At 39.9% G+C, this 21,995-nt stretch overlaps 1 protein-coding gene across 3 annotated transcripts in view; it reads right to left on the bottom strand.

Annotated features, from left to right (window-relative positions):
- NRF1 (nuclear respiratory factor 1) overlaps positions 1 to 21,995 on the bottom strand; it is a 117,015-nt gene that overhangs the window by 41,996 nt on the left and 53,024 nt on the right. For all 3 annotated transcript variants that reach the window (XM_019751370.3, XM_019751361.3, XM_019751352.3), the window contains 4 exons: positions 21,738 to 21,864; positions 15,582 to 15,722; positions 1,205 to 1,363; positions 181 to 378 (listed from right to left, as the gene is read on the bottom strand). In XM_019751370.3, coding sequence (XP_019606929.1) covers positions 181 to 378; positions 1,205 to 1,363; positions 15,582 to 15,722; positions 21,738 to 21,864 — 625 coding nt within the window. The remainder of the gene's footprint in view (positions 1 to 180; positions 379 to 1,204; positions 1,364 to 15,581; positions 15,723 to 21,737; positions 21,865 to 21,995) is intronic.

The raw sequence follows: 21,995 nt of genomic DNA on the forward strand, positions 1-21,995 counted from the left end.
TTAGCAAAATGCAAACAACTTAAAATATTATTACAAAGTCAAGTTTAGGTAGGAAGACCTTGGGGAATGATATGAAGGTCACACAAGAGTTTGCATACAGAAACCTTTCTCCCATCTGAGGTGAGGCACCCACAGACCCACCTCGTAAACGACAACCTGGTCACCATGAGTTTTCCTCACCTGGATAAGGGAGACGGTACCGTCAGGGTTACTGAAGGTCTGGACCACGGTCTGAGATGGTACAAGATGGGCTATACTGTGCGTCGTTGTGGCCTGTGTTTGTGTTTGCTGATCTTCAAAAGCATACAAAAGGTCCTCCCGCCCATGCTGTTTATAACAGTTTTTAACTATGGTCCGTAGTGCTTGGGTCCATGAAACCTGTCACCAAAAAAACCAGAAAAGCACATGACATCACAAAAAATGTGGGTTATTCATTCCCACTATGGAATAAATGGCTGCTTATTTATCAAACCAAACCTCGTACATAGTAAACTCTCTTAGGATTATTTCCCACACACCAATTCTGGCACAAAGAAACTCAGCACCAAGTACCAGACTTCCTACTGGTTTCCTTCCTAATCAAACTCTGGTTTAGCTTTTGGGTTTTATACTCTATTTTAACCTGATGCCAACTCTTAGCCTTCTCACAAAAAAAGGTTACTCTTTTTTACATTAAGAATTTTCTATTAAGATTTTTATATTTTATTTTATATTAAGATTCTCAGTAAATTTCCAAGCTAACTGAAAACAAGTATGCAGACAAAGTATGGGGTGACAACTAGTGTAGTCTTTCTTCTTTTTTTATCAGCAGACCTGGCCAGCTTCACATCTAATTCCATATTCATATTTTTCAACAGTGCTTCTTGCTAACGAGAAATTAGGACATTTCTAAGTCTTCAAAGTGATTAATACTTCTACTTCAAGTTTCTTCGGTTTTTGCAAGCACCTCATAAAATAAAAAATGCTCCAAAAGGCAACTATGCAGAGAGAGAAGTGTAAATTCATGGACCCATCCGGAGTCTTTACAGTGATAGAGTGATGAATGGGAAAGGCTATAAGTCAGAGAATATCAAACCTCTTTTAGGGGCCAGGTGTGAATATTACACGAACGATTATAGACTTTTAGCCTAAGTGGAAGGACAAAAATGGAGGTGGCTGATTCAGAATGAAAATCAAGAGGCGACTCCGAGCGGAGGGCACTCACCCTCTGCTTCTGCTCTTCTGTGCGGACATCACTCCGGACATTCGCCCATGGGATATCTTCAGGCCACCAGATGGGCTTGCAGCTTTCTTTGCCCCAGCCTGGTTTTCCCCGACCCGTGGAGTACTTGAGCATTTCTGGAATAAATGCTCGAAGCTGGGCCTAGAAGACAAGTGTGGTCATCAGTGGCCATGACAGACACCTGGAATGTGTTTGCGTCTCCCACCAAATTCTAAGGTTATCACACAGAGAGCCTTCCTGGAGGGCCCCGGAGAGCTCCAAAATGTGACTCAAAAGAACCCACTGTTTTCCATATGTTACTAAAGTTCCATGGGTGACTGAGAATTACACATATGTTCGTAAAGTAAACCTTAAGCTGTATTTCATAGACTTGTTCTTATAAGATCAAGAATACCTATCCCTGGGTTTGATTTCTGCCTCCTAAGATACTACTGGTGCTACAGCTTATGCCCCTTCCACAGCTTCCGCGCACTTAAGGTATCAAACAAAGTCATCATGTTTTCGACATTACTCTGGAGATAGTAACCGGGGCAATTGGATAAGAGGTGAGGAGCAGGTAAATCATCAGAATCTGTAGATGACATGACCATGTACCCGGAAAACCCCAGGGAATCAAGTGAAAAACTACTACAAAAATAAGAGAATTCAGTAAGGGGGTTGGTCACAAAATAGCTGAAAATTACCAGGCTTTACTTACTAAAAGGAAAAAGAACCCTAAAACTCTTCTAGAAAGTTTCGAGTAAGCTAAGCCAATGTTTATGAGCCTGACACACAGATATAGTAAAGCACGTGTTTAAGGACGTAAACACATTACAGACTTCATTCAGGTTCATTTTACAAGTAGAACCCAGACCAAACAGGTGCTGGAGCAGAGAGACAACTACATCCTTCATGTCTGGCACAGTAACCACACTGCGTGTGTATGCTGGGGGAAAGCGGGACCCACTTTGTGGATATTCTTAATGGCTGACAATGACTTCTGGCAAGAGGAGCAGTTTATCGAGTTATAATCTTCGTCTCCAGACCTACTGCTTTCCTTAGAACCTTTCCTTAGAACAAGCCGTATCCTCCAACTAAGGACACATCAATACTGTCTCTGTGGCTTACGACCAAAAGGGGAGAACAATTTCAGCAAAGAGTCAGACCCAAGGGCATGGGCGGTAGCTGTGACACAGAAAAGGAAAAGAGCAGAAATGAGAATACTAAAGTATTAATGAGAGATGAGTGCAGCAACACGTTTGTATCGAAGAACCTATTTAAATATCAGGTGTTCTTATTTAAATATTATTTTACCAGAAGATAATACAAATTATTACATAACAGGGAATCATGCACCCAAATCAGTAATGTTTACCTAATAAAGAAAGCTGTAGTTGACAGTATTGACATTGTTAATTCTTGTGCCGAGCCTGCCATTTTCACCTAAGTACTCCCGCTCCTAGACAGTCTCCTGCCTGCAGGATATGATATAATACGCTCCGTATATATTTGGCTCTGCAGCATCAAGCAGCGGGCGAATAGAAATGTATCCATTTGCAAACCCAGGCTATCAGCTGGCTCATGAGGTCACTCCTTCAGTTATTTTAAGAAAGTGCATCTCAAAGTCATTTTTCCCTTTATCCTGGCTTCCTGGGAATGTGTCTTTTTCTAGCCTCAGATACAAAGAGAAGGGAAAGGCTTTAATCCTTACACACAATATTTACGTTTCTTCACGTAAAAAAAAACAATGGCTTTCTCGGCTGCATAAGCAAAATAAACTGATACCACAGACTTTTAGAAGCCTCCCCTTTCTGTTAGTTACCATTAACAGTCTCCAAAAGGAGAGTTCTTTATATCCATACCTAGTAGAGCCTGGAGATAATAAAACAAGAAGGCTAAATATCTCTAAATTAACAGAAGACTAAGTGTCCAGAATAACTCTCTGTTGCAAACACTTGGCTGACAGAGTCTGCTCAAATCCTATTTGGAGCCCCATCTATTCTCTAATTCTCATGATTTTTTCAGCTTCTGATTCCCCAACCCATTTGCACCAGCAGTTCCCCACGCTCCTCAGTATGGGTGCCCCTGGCACCTGGCTGGCACCTGGCTGTCAACTTTCTTCCTCAGTCTTGCTTTGGCCCTCTCACACCAGGATCCCCACTGGTTTCAAGAACTTGTTGGTTACTTGATGTGTGGGCAGAGCACCAGCCTACTCACTTAAAACCTTCCACTCCCCTTTCTTGAAAAGTTGTTTTTTCAGCATCTCTGTCTTTGCCAGTAGAACCCCATCTCCTTCCCCCAGACGCCCAAGCTCAAAACCTCAGCTTTACCTCTTTCTTTCAACACCCATCGAGCCACTCATTGCAAGCTCAATTCTTTATTCTTTGAAATGTCCGTGACCTCCATCCCTTCTTCTGCGTCCCACCTTCATCCCTTCCTAGCCCAAGGCTAGTGTCTCCTTCTACTCGTCTTTCTTGTAGAACTTCAAGATCTCACCTCTCTTCCTTGCCCCACACGTCCTTGACAGACTGGGTCCCTAACTGTTACATTGCTCCAAGGCTCAAAACCCTTCCGGCGGCCTTTCCCTAGTAACAACTAAACTAGGTTCCTCTGTCCAGCTTTTGTGGCCCACCCCAATTTGGCCTCCCACTTCCTTCCGTGCCCACTAATTCACACCAGGCAGCCCTGGTCCGCATTACGCAAGTCTCTACGCTGTCTTACGGACTGCTGAGCTCATTACTGCTTCTACGCCTTTTGATGTGCTCCCCTTACTGCAGAACTTCCTCATGCTGCTATTCCAGCACCACTGCTCAGTCCTAAATGCCCAGCAAGTCCTATATATTTCGTGAAATACATCTTGACTACTTTTTGAGTCAGCTTCCTGGATACGTCACTAAGAACACAAGCTCTAGACTCAAAAGGTTGGCTCTGAACCTCAGCTCTCTCTGAATCGTAATTTTCTCAACTGTAAAAATAGTAATGATAATGGCAAATATGCAGGGTCAGCTGAGAAGATCAGAGATTGCCGGAAATTCAATGGCACTGAATTAATAGCACTTTTATTATTACTTTGGTCATCATCCACCTTTTCAAATTCAAAGAAATAGCCAACTTTCCGAAAATGGTTTTCTAATATTAAACACATGGTGATATACACAAATACATTTATCCTTCGTTTTTCAAGATGGATATAGTGGGAAAAGGTAGAAGGATGCAAAAGAGTAAGTTGATATGTATCTGTGTATATACACATGAGGAAGAATGCTAGAATCAAGAAGGAACAAAATGACCATCTCGGCCAATTCCTTGCCTTGAGGAAGCAAGCTATTACCAAGGCACCTCCATGCATAGGTAGTTGAGGTGATTTCTTCTGCTGGATCTTTGAGCATTAAAAAAAGTGTATAAGCAGATTACTAATGGAACTCCTCAGAAAATGGGACTCAAGTGTAACCATAATTAGAGGAAAGAGAGAATGAGGAAACCTCTCAAACATGTTTTATGTGGTACAAATCTCTGGATGGGAAATGTTTCAAATTCCTTGGAAGAAGAAAGAGACTAATATGAGAGGCAGGAGAAATAGAAGCAACACAAAGGGAAGTTACTTCCTCAGGCAAAAACCCCATTAAGTTAAAAAATGGAACCAGAATAAAATTAGGTGCTGAAGTATAAATTCCAATTCAGAGGCAGATCTTAGCTTTTTAAAGTATTAATTATCAACTGTACAAAATTTACTCCTTTATCGAAACAAGAGATAATAAAACGTACCTTCTACTGTAAAAATTCACTTTTCAAGTCTGTACACTTGGGGATGAGTGACACTTAAGTGCATAGAGATAATCTGACTTCACTGAAAAAAAGGCAATTTTCCATCAGACCATCTTTACACTGCCCAAGTAAACAGTGCTAAGGCTGAAGGGACAGATAAGAAGGGAAATGAGTTGTCCAGCAGAGCAAGAGTTAAGTGATTCCTTTCCAGAATTCAGGACTGTACTCTCATTACATTGGATTAATTACTGGTCCTGGAGAGTTTTGGAAACATAAGCTACTCAATGTGCTTGTTAAGGAAGGTTTGTCTTTAATCCGCAGGGGAGACAATCAACAGGATCAGCAAAGGTAAAACCTACCCTCTCAGGCTGTCCTCTAATTGGGCCGCAACCAGCTCTCCCGGCCTCTCGCTCAGTTCTGAGCTAGGGCTATCGATGGGCTTAAGGTGCCCAGCCTGGTCAGCAGACCCACCCCAAACCAGCAAAGAGTAGAAAGTACCACTCTGTTCAGGGCACATTCAGCAAAGAAAAAAGATATCAAATTCACACCAGGGCAACCAAAGGGAAAGATTATGTGGAAACCACAGAGGGTTTTAAAAGAAAAAAATTTTAAAACTCTAAAAAGTTTAATCTGGCCAAAATGAAAAAGTAGTCCTTAGGCTCCAAGAAATTTTCCATTTGTTAATTCTTTGCTGTCTAACAATGCACTGTCCTTATACATTCCCACATGCCCCTCTGCTTTCATTCCCTCTATCTCTACATGAACCGAGTCTAGGGATGTTAAGGCTTCTGGCGTCCATTTCGGTTCAGTCACCAAGAAAAGGCCTTTCAAACCAAAACATTGCCAACTCCACCACTACTGAAGAGATCAAAGAATATATAATAAATTTAAAGGGAAGGCAGATGAAATCAAACCATGTTGAAAGATGTTTTCTTTAGCCTACAGGAAAACAGGAATGTGGCAGGGAAGGAAAACTGGAGAATTTTCAGACTATGGCTTCATTATTTTAATTTAAAACTATGAACTTCCAGATTGACAGACCCAATTATATGCAAATAAATATTTAAAGGGCATTAGGAAACAAAAGCATAATGATTTTTTCCTCACTATTTGGAATTATCTGTACCACTGACCTCCGTTCATAGAGGTAGTGAAAGTGGCTTTCCTTATTAGAAACACCAGTCCTACATCCCCATTCTGTAGGAGCGCTACCTGTTTCCCCGAAAACAAGACCTAGCCAGACAATCATCCCTAGTGCGTCTTTTGGAGCAAAAATTAATATAAGACTCGGTATTATGTTATATTATATTAACCCAGTCTTATATTATATAAGACCCGGTCTTATAGTAAAATAAGAGTGGGTATTGTATTATATTATAATATACCCGGTATATTATATTATATTATATTATATTATATTATATTATATTATATTATTATAGACAGTCTTATTACATTAATTTTTTCTCCAAAAGACACATTAGAGCTGATTATCCTAGGTCTTATTTTTGGGGAAACACGGTAGCAAAAACACTGGCTTCTCAATCTCATTTTCCCATAAAACACATTCGCATAACAACATGAGAAAAACAAATTTGGAAGGAAAGATAAGTTTAGAGAACTTGAGGGACAGCCAATGAAGATACTCACTTAGATACTCCTCTTTCAAGCCAACCCGTCTGCTTCTCTACCTCCATACCCCATCAACCTATCAAACCATCTCCCTCTCACTAATCAAAATGCTCTTAAAATTCTACCTTCTCTTTGAAGGGTTTCAGATTGGTCAGTTTCTACTAGCTTATCCCAGAAGTACTCTTGTACAAAAATTTAAATAAGATAAAGTCAAAGCCCTCTTTTCGACCCACCCTCCTCCAATCTAGTCACCTGTCCAGAGGCGTTAGTTTGACAAACACCCTTCTTTTGACGAACACCAAATTTTATGCATTCAGCACATTCACGTAACTACATGCTGGAAAGACACAATTTTATGTGATGAAAGAAAACACAAATGTACTATGTTGTACACATTTTACTACAACTCACTTTTTCCACTCAGCATTTTGCCATAGAGATCTTCTCATGGCAGTGCAACTAGAATAATCTCATTAAAAAAGTAGTTCCCTAGTACCGTGCTATAGATTTTCCCATTTTATTTAACTATCCTGCTATTGAAAAACATTTAGGTTGTTTCTAGTCTTCTACATGCTTCTTTGTGCACACGTGTGAGGATTTCTCTAGCAGAAAAGTTGAATTGCTGGTTCACAAGAGTATATGCATTTAACATTTTAATAGATACTGCCGAATTGTCCTCCAAAAAGATTTGGCCAACCCCACTCCCACCACACATATTTTTTCACACTCTCCTTCACATTTTTTTATTACCAAGCTTTCTTATTTTTTATATGGTTATTGATTATTGGTTCTTTTTTTGTGAACTGTTCAGAGACATTGCTTATTTTTCTAATTATATTTTTCTTATCAATTTGAAGGAAATATTAATCTGTCTGGATATGAATTCTTTGTCATATCATTTGCAGGTATTTTTCCCTAGTCTAGTCGTATCCTGAATATGGAATTTATTCTCTTCCTTTAGTATTCCCGAATATACCCTTATTCTTTTACTCTGCTCAAAATACGCTGTGCTCTACTTAAGAACACATCCAATGTTTCGTTACCTTTATATTCACTTAATCTCATCCTGCCTACCTAATATTTACAAAATGCGGATGGCATCATATACATAAACACATTTTAATAATTTCAGATAGTAAGAAAAGCCTGCTTTGCATATAGATTCTGACACTACAGTTTGTAACTGTTATCTACAACAGTGTTTCTCAAAGTTGGCTGCACACCGAAATCGCTTGGGGAGATTAAACACTCAGATGCCTGGATCCCATCCCCAAAGATTCAGATTTAACTGGTCTGGAGTGTGGCCCAGGTACTAGGATTTTATGTTCCGCACTTGGTTCAATTTGTGCCACCACATTTGAGGACCACTGAACTAAAATACTTTTTATACAGCCCTTCTTTAAAAAAAGTTTTTTAATTGGGGTAAAATATACATAACAGAAAATGTACCATTTTATCATGAACAATTCAGTGGCATTAAGCACATTCACAATGTTGTACAACCATCACGACTATCCATTTCCAGAACTTACTCATCATCATCATCCCAAACAGAAACTACCCACTGAACAGTAATTCCCCCTTTCTACTTCCCCCAGCCCCTGGTAACTTCTATTCTACTTTCTGTCTCTATTAATTCGTCCATTCCAGGTACTTTATATAAGTGAAATCACACACTATTTGTCTTTTGTTTTGGTTTCACTTAGCATGTTTCTACTCTTAGAGCAGAAAAGACCAGACCCATGCTTTTCCAAAACAAAACAAAAAACACTCAAATAAACCTAAACTGATAACTGATGTTTTCTAAGTAAAACCCATGAAGCCCCGTGAATGACTTCTTCCTAATGAAGCGATCACTGTGCTGACTGTTTCTGGAGGTTTCCCTGAAAACTGGTGCAGAATTACCATCCTGTTACATCATCAATCCAAGGGAATATTAATGCAACAAAGATGGCCCCAGTGAGAGTAAGAAGACATTAAGTTCAAGGGGCGAGAAGAAAAGGAGGAGGGAAAAAACAGTGGATTTTAATCAATAATATTGGACTGGTCTTTCCAGAGCTATTTCTTCTCTAATTATAACCTTTGCCTGGATCTCTTCTAACACAAATTCCAGAAAGATTTACAACCTCCCAAGAACAAGAGAATACTAGAGGAGTCAAGTGCAGTAAAGAGCAGAATTGATTTTCACTGGTAAAATCATAATAATTGCATAAAGACTCTAGGAAACGATGTAATTCCTTAAACTCAAAGTGTAGTCTGGGAATCAGCAGTTTTGGCATGACCTGGAAACTTGCTCGAAGGCAGAAGCTCAGGTCCCACTCCAGACCTACTGACTCAGTCTGCATTTAAACAAACAAGGCCTTCAGGGGATGCCCACGCACGCTGAGCCTGAGGACCATGACGCCCATCCTCTGGTCTCTGGTCTGAAGTAGCCTAGAAAGTCCTACAAAGCTAACCTGGCTTTCAAAATCTCTGAAAAAAAGGACACATTAGTTCACTGTAAATGAATTCTGGGGTTGCAGAATCCACACCCAATTAAGATTTCTTCTGCTAAGACTATCTCAATCTCTTTCAACTGTTACACAAGGAGGCAGGCAGATGTGGGAGTTCTAGCCACGATTTTTCAAGTTGCCTAGAAATTCAAGATTTTATTATATCACTAAAAATAATACAAAGCTATGTGGTTTTTACCACATGTAAAAAAAAGGACTTTATCAGGATCAAGATATGTTTATAGTAAGAAAAACAGAAGCTTTTCAGGTAAACATTCTATTTACTAATGTAGAATTATGCTTTTAACAAAAACAAAGAAACAAAAACCAAAACTACGGAGCTGCTTCCTAAAAGAATCAGGGCATTGAGTTCACACTTAACTTAAGATGCTCTGTTACATGTAGTTTCAATCTGTGTAGGAGACAATTTTGATAGTTGTTAGAGCAAGTCAAGAAATTCTTTTAAAACAGTAAACATTTAGTGTAGATTAGCTGAAATACTCAACCCGAGTGATGATCACAATATCGTTTGTGTGTGTGTGTGTGTGTGTGTGTGTGTGAGAGAGAGAGAGAGAGAGAGAGAGAGAGAGAGAGAGAGAGAGAGAGAGAACGAACCACAAAGCACTGGCAATATAGACTCAACCCTAAGTTCTATTTGTCACTAGCTTGCTTCATAAATTGCTTCCTCTCTTTATACCTCAGTTTTTCAATATATTGTCACCTGTATTGTCCCATTTCATTGCTGAGCAAAATAAAAATTCTAAGTTCATTAACTTTCTCTAAGTGAAGAATGGGTGAGAAATGGCACGTTCAGGTTATTCAAAAGTTAATACAGGTAACATATATAATTAGTATTAATAATTAGTAATAATACCTTTGTGTGATGCCTTGGTTTTCAAAATACTTTCCCATATAATACCTCATTTTTTTCTTCCTCTGACTCCATAAGGTAGGAGGGCATGTATTATTCTCACTTTCAGGAGATGAAGCTAAGAACCAGGGCTAATAAGTAGAACTGAGACTGGAGACTAGATCTTCCGACTCTAATAAACCATGCTAACTTTCTAATTTGTAAACAATTCAAATAATAGAACACATAACATTAGTACAACATTGAATATAATTTACTTTCTTTAGATGATTCAGAACTCATCTTAGAACTGTATATAGAATTATATTTGTAAATTAGGAACATCAATCTAAACATCAGTCATCCCCACAGCATTCAGTGCAGACAAGATGATTAGCAGAACCGTCTGGTTAACCAAAGTCCACCTCTATTACTGTGCACTTGTACAATTCTGGAATTTCATCACTTCAAAGAAGTCATGATTTACCCATATGGTCTGAACTCTAGAACTGCTGTCCAATTAAACTTACTTTGTTATTAGTGGCTAGAGACCATATCTAGCTCTGCTTCCTTGACTATAAAAATAGGAATTGTATGTATACTCTGGAGGGCGAGGATTAAATGAGATATCCCTGTAAAGAACTTAGCAGTGTGCCTTCCAACACACAGTAGCTATAGGAGAGAAAAATAAGAAGGAAAAAAAAAAAGAATTGCTGACATCTTCACCCAATCGTAAAAATAAGTAATCTTTGGATAAAACAAAACAGAAACATCATCAAACTTGCACTTTAAAAAGTTAAGTTTAATATAAAATATGAAAGTACTTTTTGTGTTTCTGTGGTTATAAAAGTAACTCATGCTTATTAGACCAAAATTAAATGAAAATCACCCAAAATGCCACCACACAATGATAATCACTGTTACTATTTTGGTGTACACCCCTCTAAAGTTTTACATATGCACACACACACAGACACACACACACAGGCAAGTTTTGTATGCATGTTTTAAACCAGGGGTATCTGAACTTTTTTCAACGTTTTTTACCAAGGGCCATATGCGGTAAAATACACAAACAGCCGGGCCACTCACTCGAGGTGAAGTACGTATTGCCTCACCTGGTTTAAGTAAACTAAATATATTTTTGGAATTTGCTGCGGGCCAATTAACAATGGGTTGCGGACCGCAGTTTTGACACCCGTTTTAAACAAATGAGATCAATTAACTCAATTCTGTATTCCCTAAAAGGAAATCTAGCCCCCTCCAAAAGAAACAAAAAAATAAAGCCCTAAACTCCTCAAATTAGAGTACAAAAGAAATGCTATCTTACAACCTGTTTTAACTTAATATACCACAAGTATAAGGACACTGCAATAGAGAGCAAATAATTTTTAGTGTCTAGTATTTCACTGAATACTAAACTTCTAGTCTCTTTTGAGCTAAGCTGCTCTTCTTTCCATGTAAATCCTCAGGACTGCTACTGTCGTGTAGTCAGTCCCACTGTCCGCAGCTTTTCCCGTTGTAAACAATGCCATGAGCGTGTCTTTGTTTACTTGGAGGGCATGACAAGCACATTTTAAATTCTGATACTCACTGCCAACCTGCCCTCTGGATAAATCGTACCAATGTACATACTCCTACTGACAGTGTATTAAAGTGTTTATATTCCCATACTCTTGCCTATCTAGGTTTGCTGTGAAATAAATCTCTGCTTTTACTACTATTAATAGTGAAAAGCTGTAGGATCAATTAGGGGGAAAAAAGGTATTTGGCTCACATTAAGAAGAAAGTATCCAAGGAAAACAAAATGAAACAATTAAAAAAAAAAAGATTGGGGGAAAAAACCAGGATCCCAATACTCAGAAATTCCCATTCAGGTGGGAGCTGGGTTTTTCCTCATCCTACTCACTCCTCACCATCTGTTTGTTTTATTTTATTTGTTATGGATTATTTTTTAGTCATCATGTGTGGTGAGAAGGAAAGGAGAGAATCTATGACAATAAAGAAAGTGCACACCTCCAAAAAAGTGCCCCTGAGCCTGATCCACGACTTGAGTACCCGCTTCCCGTGGATCTAACACGGCACCAAGCTCTACTCAGTGCAAAGTTCACGAAATGGAAAACAGTTTCAAATGTTTTACCTCCAACATGATAATTAAACTGTTTGCTCTAAGTTCTGTGGCCATCAGCCAATTTTCATAATTCTCAGTAGCCACAAGATGATTTAATATAATCAAAACCTCAGATTATTTCAACCTAGCACACCAAGTGTGACAAAGAGAGGGGAAATGCCCATCACAGGGAGGAATTTACCTAACGTAGTGTTCTTAGTCAGCTTTAGGTGTTCTTTATATCTGAGATACCCTTTTTTAAGGGTAAAAAAATTCACCTTATATCGGTATTTTCTTTAACCAGACAGAATGGCCCTAGGGACAGAATAACAGCAGGTAGGAAATGACAGGAAAAGTTTAGATAATGCCTTCCTTTTTTGAACCATTATTTAGAGATCCTTCAGGTGTTCACAGAAAGATCCATGAATCCAACAATCAGTAGATCACAATTTAGCTTTTTGTTTATAAAATGTTACTTCCGACCGACTTGCTGGTTCAGACTTTGGAGGAAGTGCCATCTCCCGAGGAGTCTGCACGGAGTGAACACCCACTCAGCAGACTCATAGTCCAGTTACCCACTACGCTGGATTCGGGTTTCTCTGAAAAGATACTGACTGAGTATTATTATTTAGAATACAGAGGTTATTTACGTGCTGGACAGCTATACTGCACAGCAGCGAAGAATGGAAATTAAGTCCCTGATTTCAAATTCTAGCTGGAGAGACAGACCCAGACGAGTACAGCAGGTCCTCGAATAACATGGTTTGTTATAACGTTGATGAGATGCCTTAGGAACTTAATTCTTGTTTATATCTATTAGCCTGTGGTAAAACTGGTTTCGCTTCAAGTTGCAGAACCCATCCACGACATTGAGTGAGAATTTACTGTATAAATGTTAATAAATAGGATAATTTCAGGTAGTGATAAGTGTTACAAAGACAATAAAATAGGGGATGCATTTGGTAGTAACTTGGTGGGAGGAGCAACCTTCATTAGATGAGACAATCAAGAAAGGCTTATCTCTGGAAGTGATAGCTGAGTTAGACTTTGAATAAGGTAAGGTTAATCATGCAATGATCTGGGAGAAAAATGTTTCAGGCAGAGAGAAGAGCACAAGTGAAAGAATGAGCTTGGGGTGTTTCACAAGAAGAAAGAGGGCCAGTTCAGCCAGAACACAGAGACTGAGGGCGAGAATGAGAAATGAGGTTGGGAGAGGCCGGATTATATGGGGCCTCAGGATGTGGCGGAGTCTGAATCTGATTCCAGGAATAGTGAAAAGCCATTAAAGGGCTTAAACGAGAAAGTGACATGACCTGACTTAAGTTTTCCCAAGTCTCTGGTGGCTCTGTGGACCATGGACGGTAGCAGAACAAGAGTGGCAGCAAGGAGATCAATAGAATCGATCAATTGACATAGTCCGTGAGAGATGCTAAAGGCTTGGGCTGGGTGGTGATGGGAACTGAGAAGCACCGTCAGAGTCGGGGTACATTTCAGAGGTGAACTGATGTACTAGCTAATGAATTAGATGTGGTTGGTGGAGGAGTGAGGGCAAAACAGAAATCAAGGATTATTCCTAGGCTGGGAGTTGAGCAACAAGATGGACGGGGGTGCCACTGACTGACATGGGGAATAGGAGGGGAGGACCAGATTTGGAGTGGAACGTGGGGGCAATCACAGGCTCTGCGTGGGGCCTGGAAGTAATGAAGATCTGATGTACAAGCTGGGGTATGAACAGCACTGAGATGGGACATACAGCCCACAGGACAGGATGAGATCACCTGGAGAGAAACTAAAGATAGAGCCCGGAGACACGCCAGTATTGATCGGGTCAGAGGAAGAGGAGCCAGCAGACGAGCTGAAAGGGAGGATCCAGGGAAGTAGGAGGGTATTCAATAGAGTGTGGGTCACAGAAACGGAGAGAAGGAAGTGTTTTGAGAAGGAAGAAGTAATCAATTGTGTTAAAGGCTGCTGGAAGACAGGATAAGGAAAGAAAACTCACAACTGGATAGTGCCAGATAAAGTACATTAATAAAGAAATAAGGTGGGAGAATATGTTATAAAAAAAGGCATTTACTGCATAGTTCCATGAAGAGATTTGAGTAACTACTCCCATGAATATGTTAGACAGTGGAGGAAATAAGGGATAAATTAAAGAAGTCTGTGTCTGATGTACAAATATTTTCAGAACCTTAAATCTGTCAGAGGACAGCTGTGTGTTTTAGGCAGGAGAAAGTGAGGCAATCACTTGTCAAAGGTCACAAGCGAATAAACTGTGAATTATTCCAATAATTAACAGTGTTCATTAATCAAAGAGAAATTTTCCTGATATATTTGATCCATTTGTAGTCTAAGCATACACTTCCTCACCTGGTCTTTAGATGCGTTAATATGGCTGTAACTGTGCTACTTCTAATTAATATCGATTTTGAATTAATATTAGCACAGGACAGTTATTTTTGGAGCCTTTCCAGCTGTGCAAATACCCTTATTGCATAAACAGACTAGATTTAATCACAGACTTTACTGTGCTAGCAATATTTATAACTCCATGGTGAACCCAAAGTGTTAAACATCTGTCCTTCCTTTACTGTATCTTAAATATAGACTTTGATAACTCAGGCCAAATTGTAAGTAATTACACAAAGACACTAACTATAGCACAATAGTACTTAGAAGAAGGAACAAAATTTCTGAGAAAACGATTTCTTAATAAACTAACACTGTAGGTTAGTAACACTGCCTCCCATAAAAACAAATAGGGAGCTATCTGAAATAAGCACGGAAGCATTTTTAAGAGAGCTCCTGGAAGACCAAACTTTATAATATTGAAAATGCTGAAATCAGTTATTTTTTTAAGGGGAGGTTTATGTTGTTGTTTTTAAATGTCTTTGTCTTGTGTTAAAAACCTTAGGCAACATTTTCATTAAATAACTAGTTCTTCAACTGTAAAAAAGGCATTTGCTTTTGGTCAAGCTATCACATTTAAAGCTAAAAAATTTTAAAAGAAAGAGTCCCAGCACAATTCCCGAGGTATGCTGATTTATCGGGCCAAGTACATTCTGACTTCCCTTCTCTGAGGAGGAGGAGGGAGGCGATGACTCAGGAAGGTGTCCGGAATGTTCCATTCTCACTCTCTGGAGAGAGGAGCCTTCCTTGGCAGCAGCGTGGTGGTATTCGGAACTGACATGGAAAGAGGAGCAGCTCGGCCCAGAAGAGACTAGAAGTTAACTTGCCCCACTTGACTGTGATTCACCAAAGTCCTAAGTCTCCTTTCCAAGCCAACTCCAAGCTAAAGGTTTCTTTATCTAACCCAAGGGCCCAGGTGAAAGAAAAAACAATTGCCAACGGAAGGAAGAAGGCACACCCATGTCCGCGGTGGGGAGCACAACATTTTCTTTTCCAAGGGGGTCCTGTTTCCCTGCATCTCATTCTGGTGGTACCACTGAGGACAAAACTAAGAAAGGCGACTTGAGGCCCGCCCACACCTGCGCCTCTGGTCCTTGCGTCTCCTCCTCACATCACGCCCCTTACCTGGGTCATTTTGTCCACAGAGACGGGAATTCCGTCGATGGTGAGAGGCGGCAGCTCGGAGTTAACCTCTTGTGGCACAGGGGCGTGTTCTGCCAAGGCAGACTCCAGGTCTTCCAGGATCATGCTCTTGTACTTACGCACCTGCAGGGAATTAAGAGCAGAAGTAAACAAGATGCCCAACAGCCAGGAAGGGTCGGTGCCAGGCAACCAGAGAGTGGGTGGGGCTGGCCTCCCTCCGCCATTACAGAGCCCTTAAGAACCGACACTTCTAGACTAGCAGATAAAAATACCCGTTGGCCCCAAAGACATCACATTAAATGAAAAGATGATGAAATTACAGGTAACAACGGTAGAAAGGAGCCGGTGAAAAAAGCTTTACAGATACACTGCTTCAGTTAAAATCATGTTTTCATCACCTGTTCCAGATCTAATAAGATGTGCACTCATTATTTGGCATCTGCCAGGCCACTGGCTAAAACCTAGCTGTGGCAGTTAATCACCCAAATGATTTTCAAGACTCTGAGCAACCTATTTGAAACTGCCTCTCCTTTCCTGCAATGCCAGACGACCAGAGACTGGAGCTTAAACTGCACAACAGGCTGGACGGAAAGGCATCAGAGAACACAAACAAGAGGTGTATATTGTAGCTGGGTGGCCGGAAACAGCCCCACAGCTCAAGTTCTCCTTCCTCGTACTCCCTGGTGACAGAGGTGACCTTCATACCGACGATGCCTCTGTGACACTGATGAGCTAGGTCTGAACCAGACATTGTTGTTCTGACTCCATTCCTTCCACTGCTAGTGAAAGTTGTCTCCAAAGACAGAGAACTTAACAGCAGCACATCTGTACGCACACATTCTTCTATCATGCGCAGAAACAGGTGAGACACATCAGACCTACAACCACCAATAATGGGTTCAGTCACTTAACAGCATACACAAGGGGTATGAAGAAACCTTTGGGGATAACAAAGAAGCCATGGAATTATGAAAATGTGACAAGATGGGATAGGAAATTAACTTGTGTTCAGGGCTCAAGCCAATCATTTTACAAAAAAAGGGAAGAGAAAATGACGTTTGCCCAGAAGATACAACAATGCTTAAGTCTTGGGTTTCTTACTTAGGGGACTGGACTCTCAATCAGGACACACTTCCTTATAAGTATCTCACTATGAGGATTTAAAAAGAAAGATTCCCACACTCCACCTCAAGCATGTGGAAAAGTAAAAATTATTGTTGGCCCCAAAGTACAACTTGTACAGTCACAGAATCTTCCAAATAGGTCACCAACGAATGGGATAAAGAAAAAATGCAAACATGTAGGATCATTATCACTCTTAGATACTCAGTTTTCTTCTGATTTCTAATAAAGAAAGTTTAAAAAATTGTTGCCAATATATTTTTTGAAACATAAACAGTTGGTGTTGCCATGGCAACTTTACGGATTTGGATTTTCTGCTTTCTAGGTTTCTGTATCCTTCATAGGGCTTTTAAGCTACCAACCCACAGAAAAACTGCATCTTATAAGCCTCGGTTCTGGTCTTTGAACGTTAACACACCAGGTTAAATCATCACATTAGTATGTAGGTTCATACAGTAAGAGTGAATGATAATAATATCAAATAAATGCCATTGTGCTGGAAACACCTGGCATTCAAAGATGGGCAATCATTAGGTTATTACTATTACATTATTAGCTAGTTTCAAATAATTTCACCTATTTTCATGGGTCAGTAAATTCTAAGAATTCATATCCAGGCATTTTGCTAAACTTACCTGTGCTACATGTAATTCCTTAAAGATATCTTGTGTTTTGAAAGAAAATGCTGGTAAAACATCCGTCAGAGTAATTTACCACAAAACAACTTCAGGTATAATCACAGTATTTCTAAACTTGCTTAGCAAAGTTATGTAACTTTCCCAGAATTATAAAGCCAGTGCTTCAATTCTATCTTATCTATCCATTCTGAGGAGAGGCATTTTTTTCACCTTTATCAGTCCTCTGACATTGGGATGCAATTTAAAATTGCCGTGGACCAGGCACCATGGGGCAGTGTCACTGTCCGCAAATACGGGAGCACGGCTGTTCTTCCTGGGGGCAGGACTGCAGCCCCTGGCCTCTCCAACCAACAAACCATTTAGCATCATTTGAGAAGGAACATGGTCTTAGTGGTTATCTGATAACCTTCTCAGTGATCTTTCTGGTAAGACCCAGAAGCACCAGCAGCAAACGTCACAACTTGGAAAAATGTCTCAGAGACGATAGCAGAGCACTTTTTACAGAAATGCAGCACTGCCCATGCTCTTGACGGTACAGTGGACAATATTACATGAAACCACACAGACAATGACAATTTTGAAACAAGAAATAATTCAAGAGTTGAATTCTGTATGTGAAGCTTTAGGAATATCAATTATTTCACTTACATTTTCTTTTTTATGTATATACAAAAGCAATATGATTAAAATCTCTAAATAAGCCTGAAAGAGCTCTTTCAATAAGTATAAAATAAAAACTCTAATTGATAAAAACCGTGTCAGAGTTTGTCAATATTTTTCTTTCTTCGAGGTAAATAATGGTGTATTTTATAATTGATGATGTCATAAATATGATGAAATACAGGTTGGTTTGTTTTCCAACTTCTACCTTCTAGTCCCCAAACCACAGCTTCAGCCTCTGTCACTTCACATCAATGTCACTGTCAGCTAACTGCTTTCACAAAGTTAAAAACCATTTAAAGACAAAATCAGCTGACCTGACTACCAATCTCTCTTCCCCCAATCCATCCTGTATACCACTGCCATTTTAAATTTATGAAACAATGACTTACTATAATCAAATATCGTTTACTGAGCACTTATGTGTCAAGCACTGAATACTTTATTTCAATTAATTCTCACATAATTTTACAAGGCAAATACTATCACACCCACTTTGCAGATAAGAACACTGAGGCTTAATAAACTTAAGTAACTTCCCCAAATCGTATCGTAGTACATAGGAGTATAGCTGGAAATCACACTAATTTTTCTCTAGTTCCAAAGCCTGTAGTATGTTCAGCCGCTTCACGATCGTTTATCTTTTTTCTCAGAAATGCTCCTCCAGTTGCCCACTTTTTACAGGAGGAAGTCCAAACTTCTCAGTCCAGCATTTCAACCTTTCTAATGATTCTCTACTTTTCATGTATTCCACCATCAGATACAATTGCGGCTGTCCAGCCCTGCAGACTATGTGAATGGCACCCTCTCGAGTTCCCAGCTCAACCCAGGGTCCTAACGGGCAACTGTGCGTACCTTCCTCTCTCTTTAGCTGGTCAGTCTCCTTACCAACTTTTGCATTGAGCAAGTTCTTTGCTTAGCTCAGGTCTTTAATTCTGCTTCTAATCCAAATATTATCGTTCTTTCAAGGCCCAACTCAATCTCCACTTCCTCTGAGAACACTGACCAAATGTTCTTACCATCAATCTTACTCCTTTAAACACCTACAGGCTCGAATAATCAGGTGTCACTTCTATTGTTATTTCCAGGCTACACTGTACACAACTAGCGCATGACATCGCTGAGCACAGGAACTGGTCTTTTGTTCCTTTTTTAAATTTATATTATCACTAATTTCACATATTTAGACATGTACAGATAATACATCAACTAACATTCTCATAACTACCAGAGATGGAGGGGGCTTAGGGTGTTATTAGGAGCTATTAGACTTCTGGGCACAGAACGTGCTTGTTGAGGACTTAGGAATTGGCCGCTACAACCACAAGGACCTTTAGTCACATTGCATAAACTGCCCCAGACAAGATACCACAATTCTCTTTATACCCGAAGCTTTTCTGGATAAAAAGGGAGTCTTCAGGAAGGTCCCGAAAAGATTAAAAAAAAATTTTTTTTTTAACCTATGAGCTGCTTTGGGATGAATAATGTACCGTCCTCTGAAATATACAACAGAGAGATGCCCAGTCAGAGATGCCCGCAGACCTGTGATCCTGAAGCACATCCGGCTCTGAGTCAGGTCACAGGATGTGTGGTCACAGGATGTGGCCCATGATGGTGGCTGCATCCCGTTCTCTCTCCAGCCCCAATGTCAGCCTCCCTTCTCTCCTGCCTCAGCCCAGATTTCTAGTTTTCTCCCTCGCTCCTTGGAACCCTAGTTTTGAACCTTGAAATCTCAAAGGACTTAGATGGAATCCTCATCTCATACTCTGTACCTAAGAGTGTTAGCTATTTGTTGAATAAATAAGTAAATAAACGTTAGGGCTTTAACTTTACTACTTCTTAAATACACTTCCACATTTCATGTAAGCTGAAGCCATTCTTTAAAAACATATAAAAATAAGTGAATGACTTAGAAGAAGAAATCACGACTGACTTCAGAGTCCACTTACATAATGGGAAGGTGGGATTAGAAAAGGCACACGGATGATTTCGAAGAAGCTGGTGATAACCCAAAGCCATCGCTTGCCTCCGTGACTAATTTCTGTACCTGCAGAATTGGTTAGTCGTATCCAGTGCATCCCCATTTAAATGCTATGGATTATTGACTCTGAGGAAAGAACTTTATCTTCAGAAACTACTATGGTTCTTCTGGGTGAAAAAAAAATTTCTCTCTGTCCCTCAACAATATGTCTAGGCCTGTTCCTAAAAAGCTCATAAAAGTATGCGACATGGCAGTAAGCCACCAAGAGAATGCCCTCAGGACTGAGAAACTTTAGAATCTATCATTTGCCAAAGTTTTCATGCCAGCTTTCTGTGAACATTATATATAGGGGGATGAAAATCAACTTTAATTAATTTCTACTGCTCCACAGTGAGGTGGATATTATCCTTATTTTACACATGAGGACCCTGAGCCACAAATAGGAAAAGTCAATGTGGGGAACCATTAAAAAAAAAACAAAGCTTCAAAACAGTTTTCACACAAGTGGCGTTTTTAACTACCTATGCCTCCCCTAGTTAATACCAACCCGAGGGCAGGACTGAATCAGCCTGTCTAAACGCTGAGAACTATGTTTTACTATGGGAGCTACACCTTCACTAAGAATGGTACTCAAAGGGCCCAAAACACTCAGTGGGGTTGTTCTGAAGGTTTTTTAACTGCTTTGTTTTAAAGAGCAGAGGCTTAAAAAAACAAAAGGCTTTAAACTGCAGAAGACAGTGGATCGAAAGGTAGTGAATCACAAGAAATCTTGAGTTTCTGGGTAAGGACATTTCGTTCTCCATCAGAGTCAAAGGCCCTTTCTGAGAGTTTACCTAGTTTTAAGTTATCTCACTACTCCAAGTTACAAATAGAGACACCGCATATGTAATCTCTGAGCCTAGCAGCTTCTCCATCTAGCCATCCATCCAACCAATATTTATTATTCATCTACCGTATGCTAAGCACTGTCCTAACCGAGGGATGGGGACAAAATGGGAAGCAAATTTATAAGTCAGGTTGTCCCATTACTGTGCACATTCCAATCTAGTGGAGAAGACAAACACAAAAATAATCATAAAAATAAACGTATCATTACAAACTGGGACAAGTACTATAAAGAATGACACAACCTTACTTTACTCATAGACCTTTACTTCTCAAGGTCTCCATTTAGATATAATGTAGGATTAGAATTTAGAAACCAAATTTGCATTTTTGGATTTCTGAGTGCTGCCAAATGTTTAAGATGCTTTATTCATTCAACAAATATTACTGAGCAACTACTCATGGCAGGCGCTGTGTTTGGCTCTGGGAGCAGACAGGAGAACACAGCCGATCCAGGCCCTGCCACCCTGCAGCTCACAATCTAGCTGAGGACAACATTAACCAAATAATCATGCCAGTAAGGAAACAAAAGTGCATTTGTAATAAGTGCTAAGAGGTGCTGTGAGTCTTGGATAGAACAAGGGGCTTTGATCTGTGCAGAAAGTCAGAGAAGGCTCCAAGGAGGAAGTGTCAACTGAGCTGAGTTCTTAAACACGAGTCACAGTTGATAAGGGGAAGATTCTTTTTATTTTGATCTGTATAAAGCAGTTTCAAAACCCCACTCCGCACTCCACCCCTGGCTGAGAGGCGGCGGGTACAAGCAATAACCATTATGCTAGACAGAAGATCACAAGAATGGGAACGACCCACAGAAAGCAAAGGGTATCTGAGAACACAGCTCAGTTTTCTTACCACGTTCTCCAAAGGTGCTGCACCAAACACTTTAAAGACAGGGTTGGGTTTGGAGGGTGAGATACAGAGGACAATAGCCTGCTGTCCCACTCGAGTCGTATATTCATCTAATGTGGCTCGAAGTTTCCTGAATCAGAGAATAAAAAGAGAATAAAATCAGTTATAAAAGATAAAAATTACAGTGACATGGACACAAAATTTACTTTGACTTGAGACAATTTATTCTGAGTGGATACCTTTTCTTTAACCTGAAATGTG

Source organism: Rhinolophus sinicus, chromosome 8 (genome assembly GCF_057876585.1).
Source record: "Rhinolophus sinicus isolate RSI-liver-muscle chromosome 8, RSI-T2T, whole genome shotgun sequence".
NCBI classification, from domain to species: domain Eukaryota; kingdom Metazoa; phylum Chordata; class Mammalia; order Chiroptera; family Rhinolophidae; genus Rhinolophus; species Rhinolophus sinicus.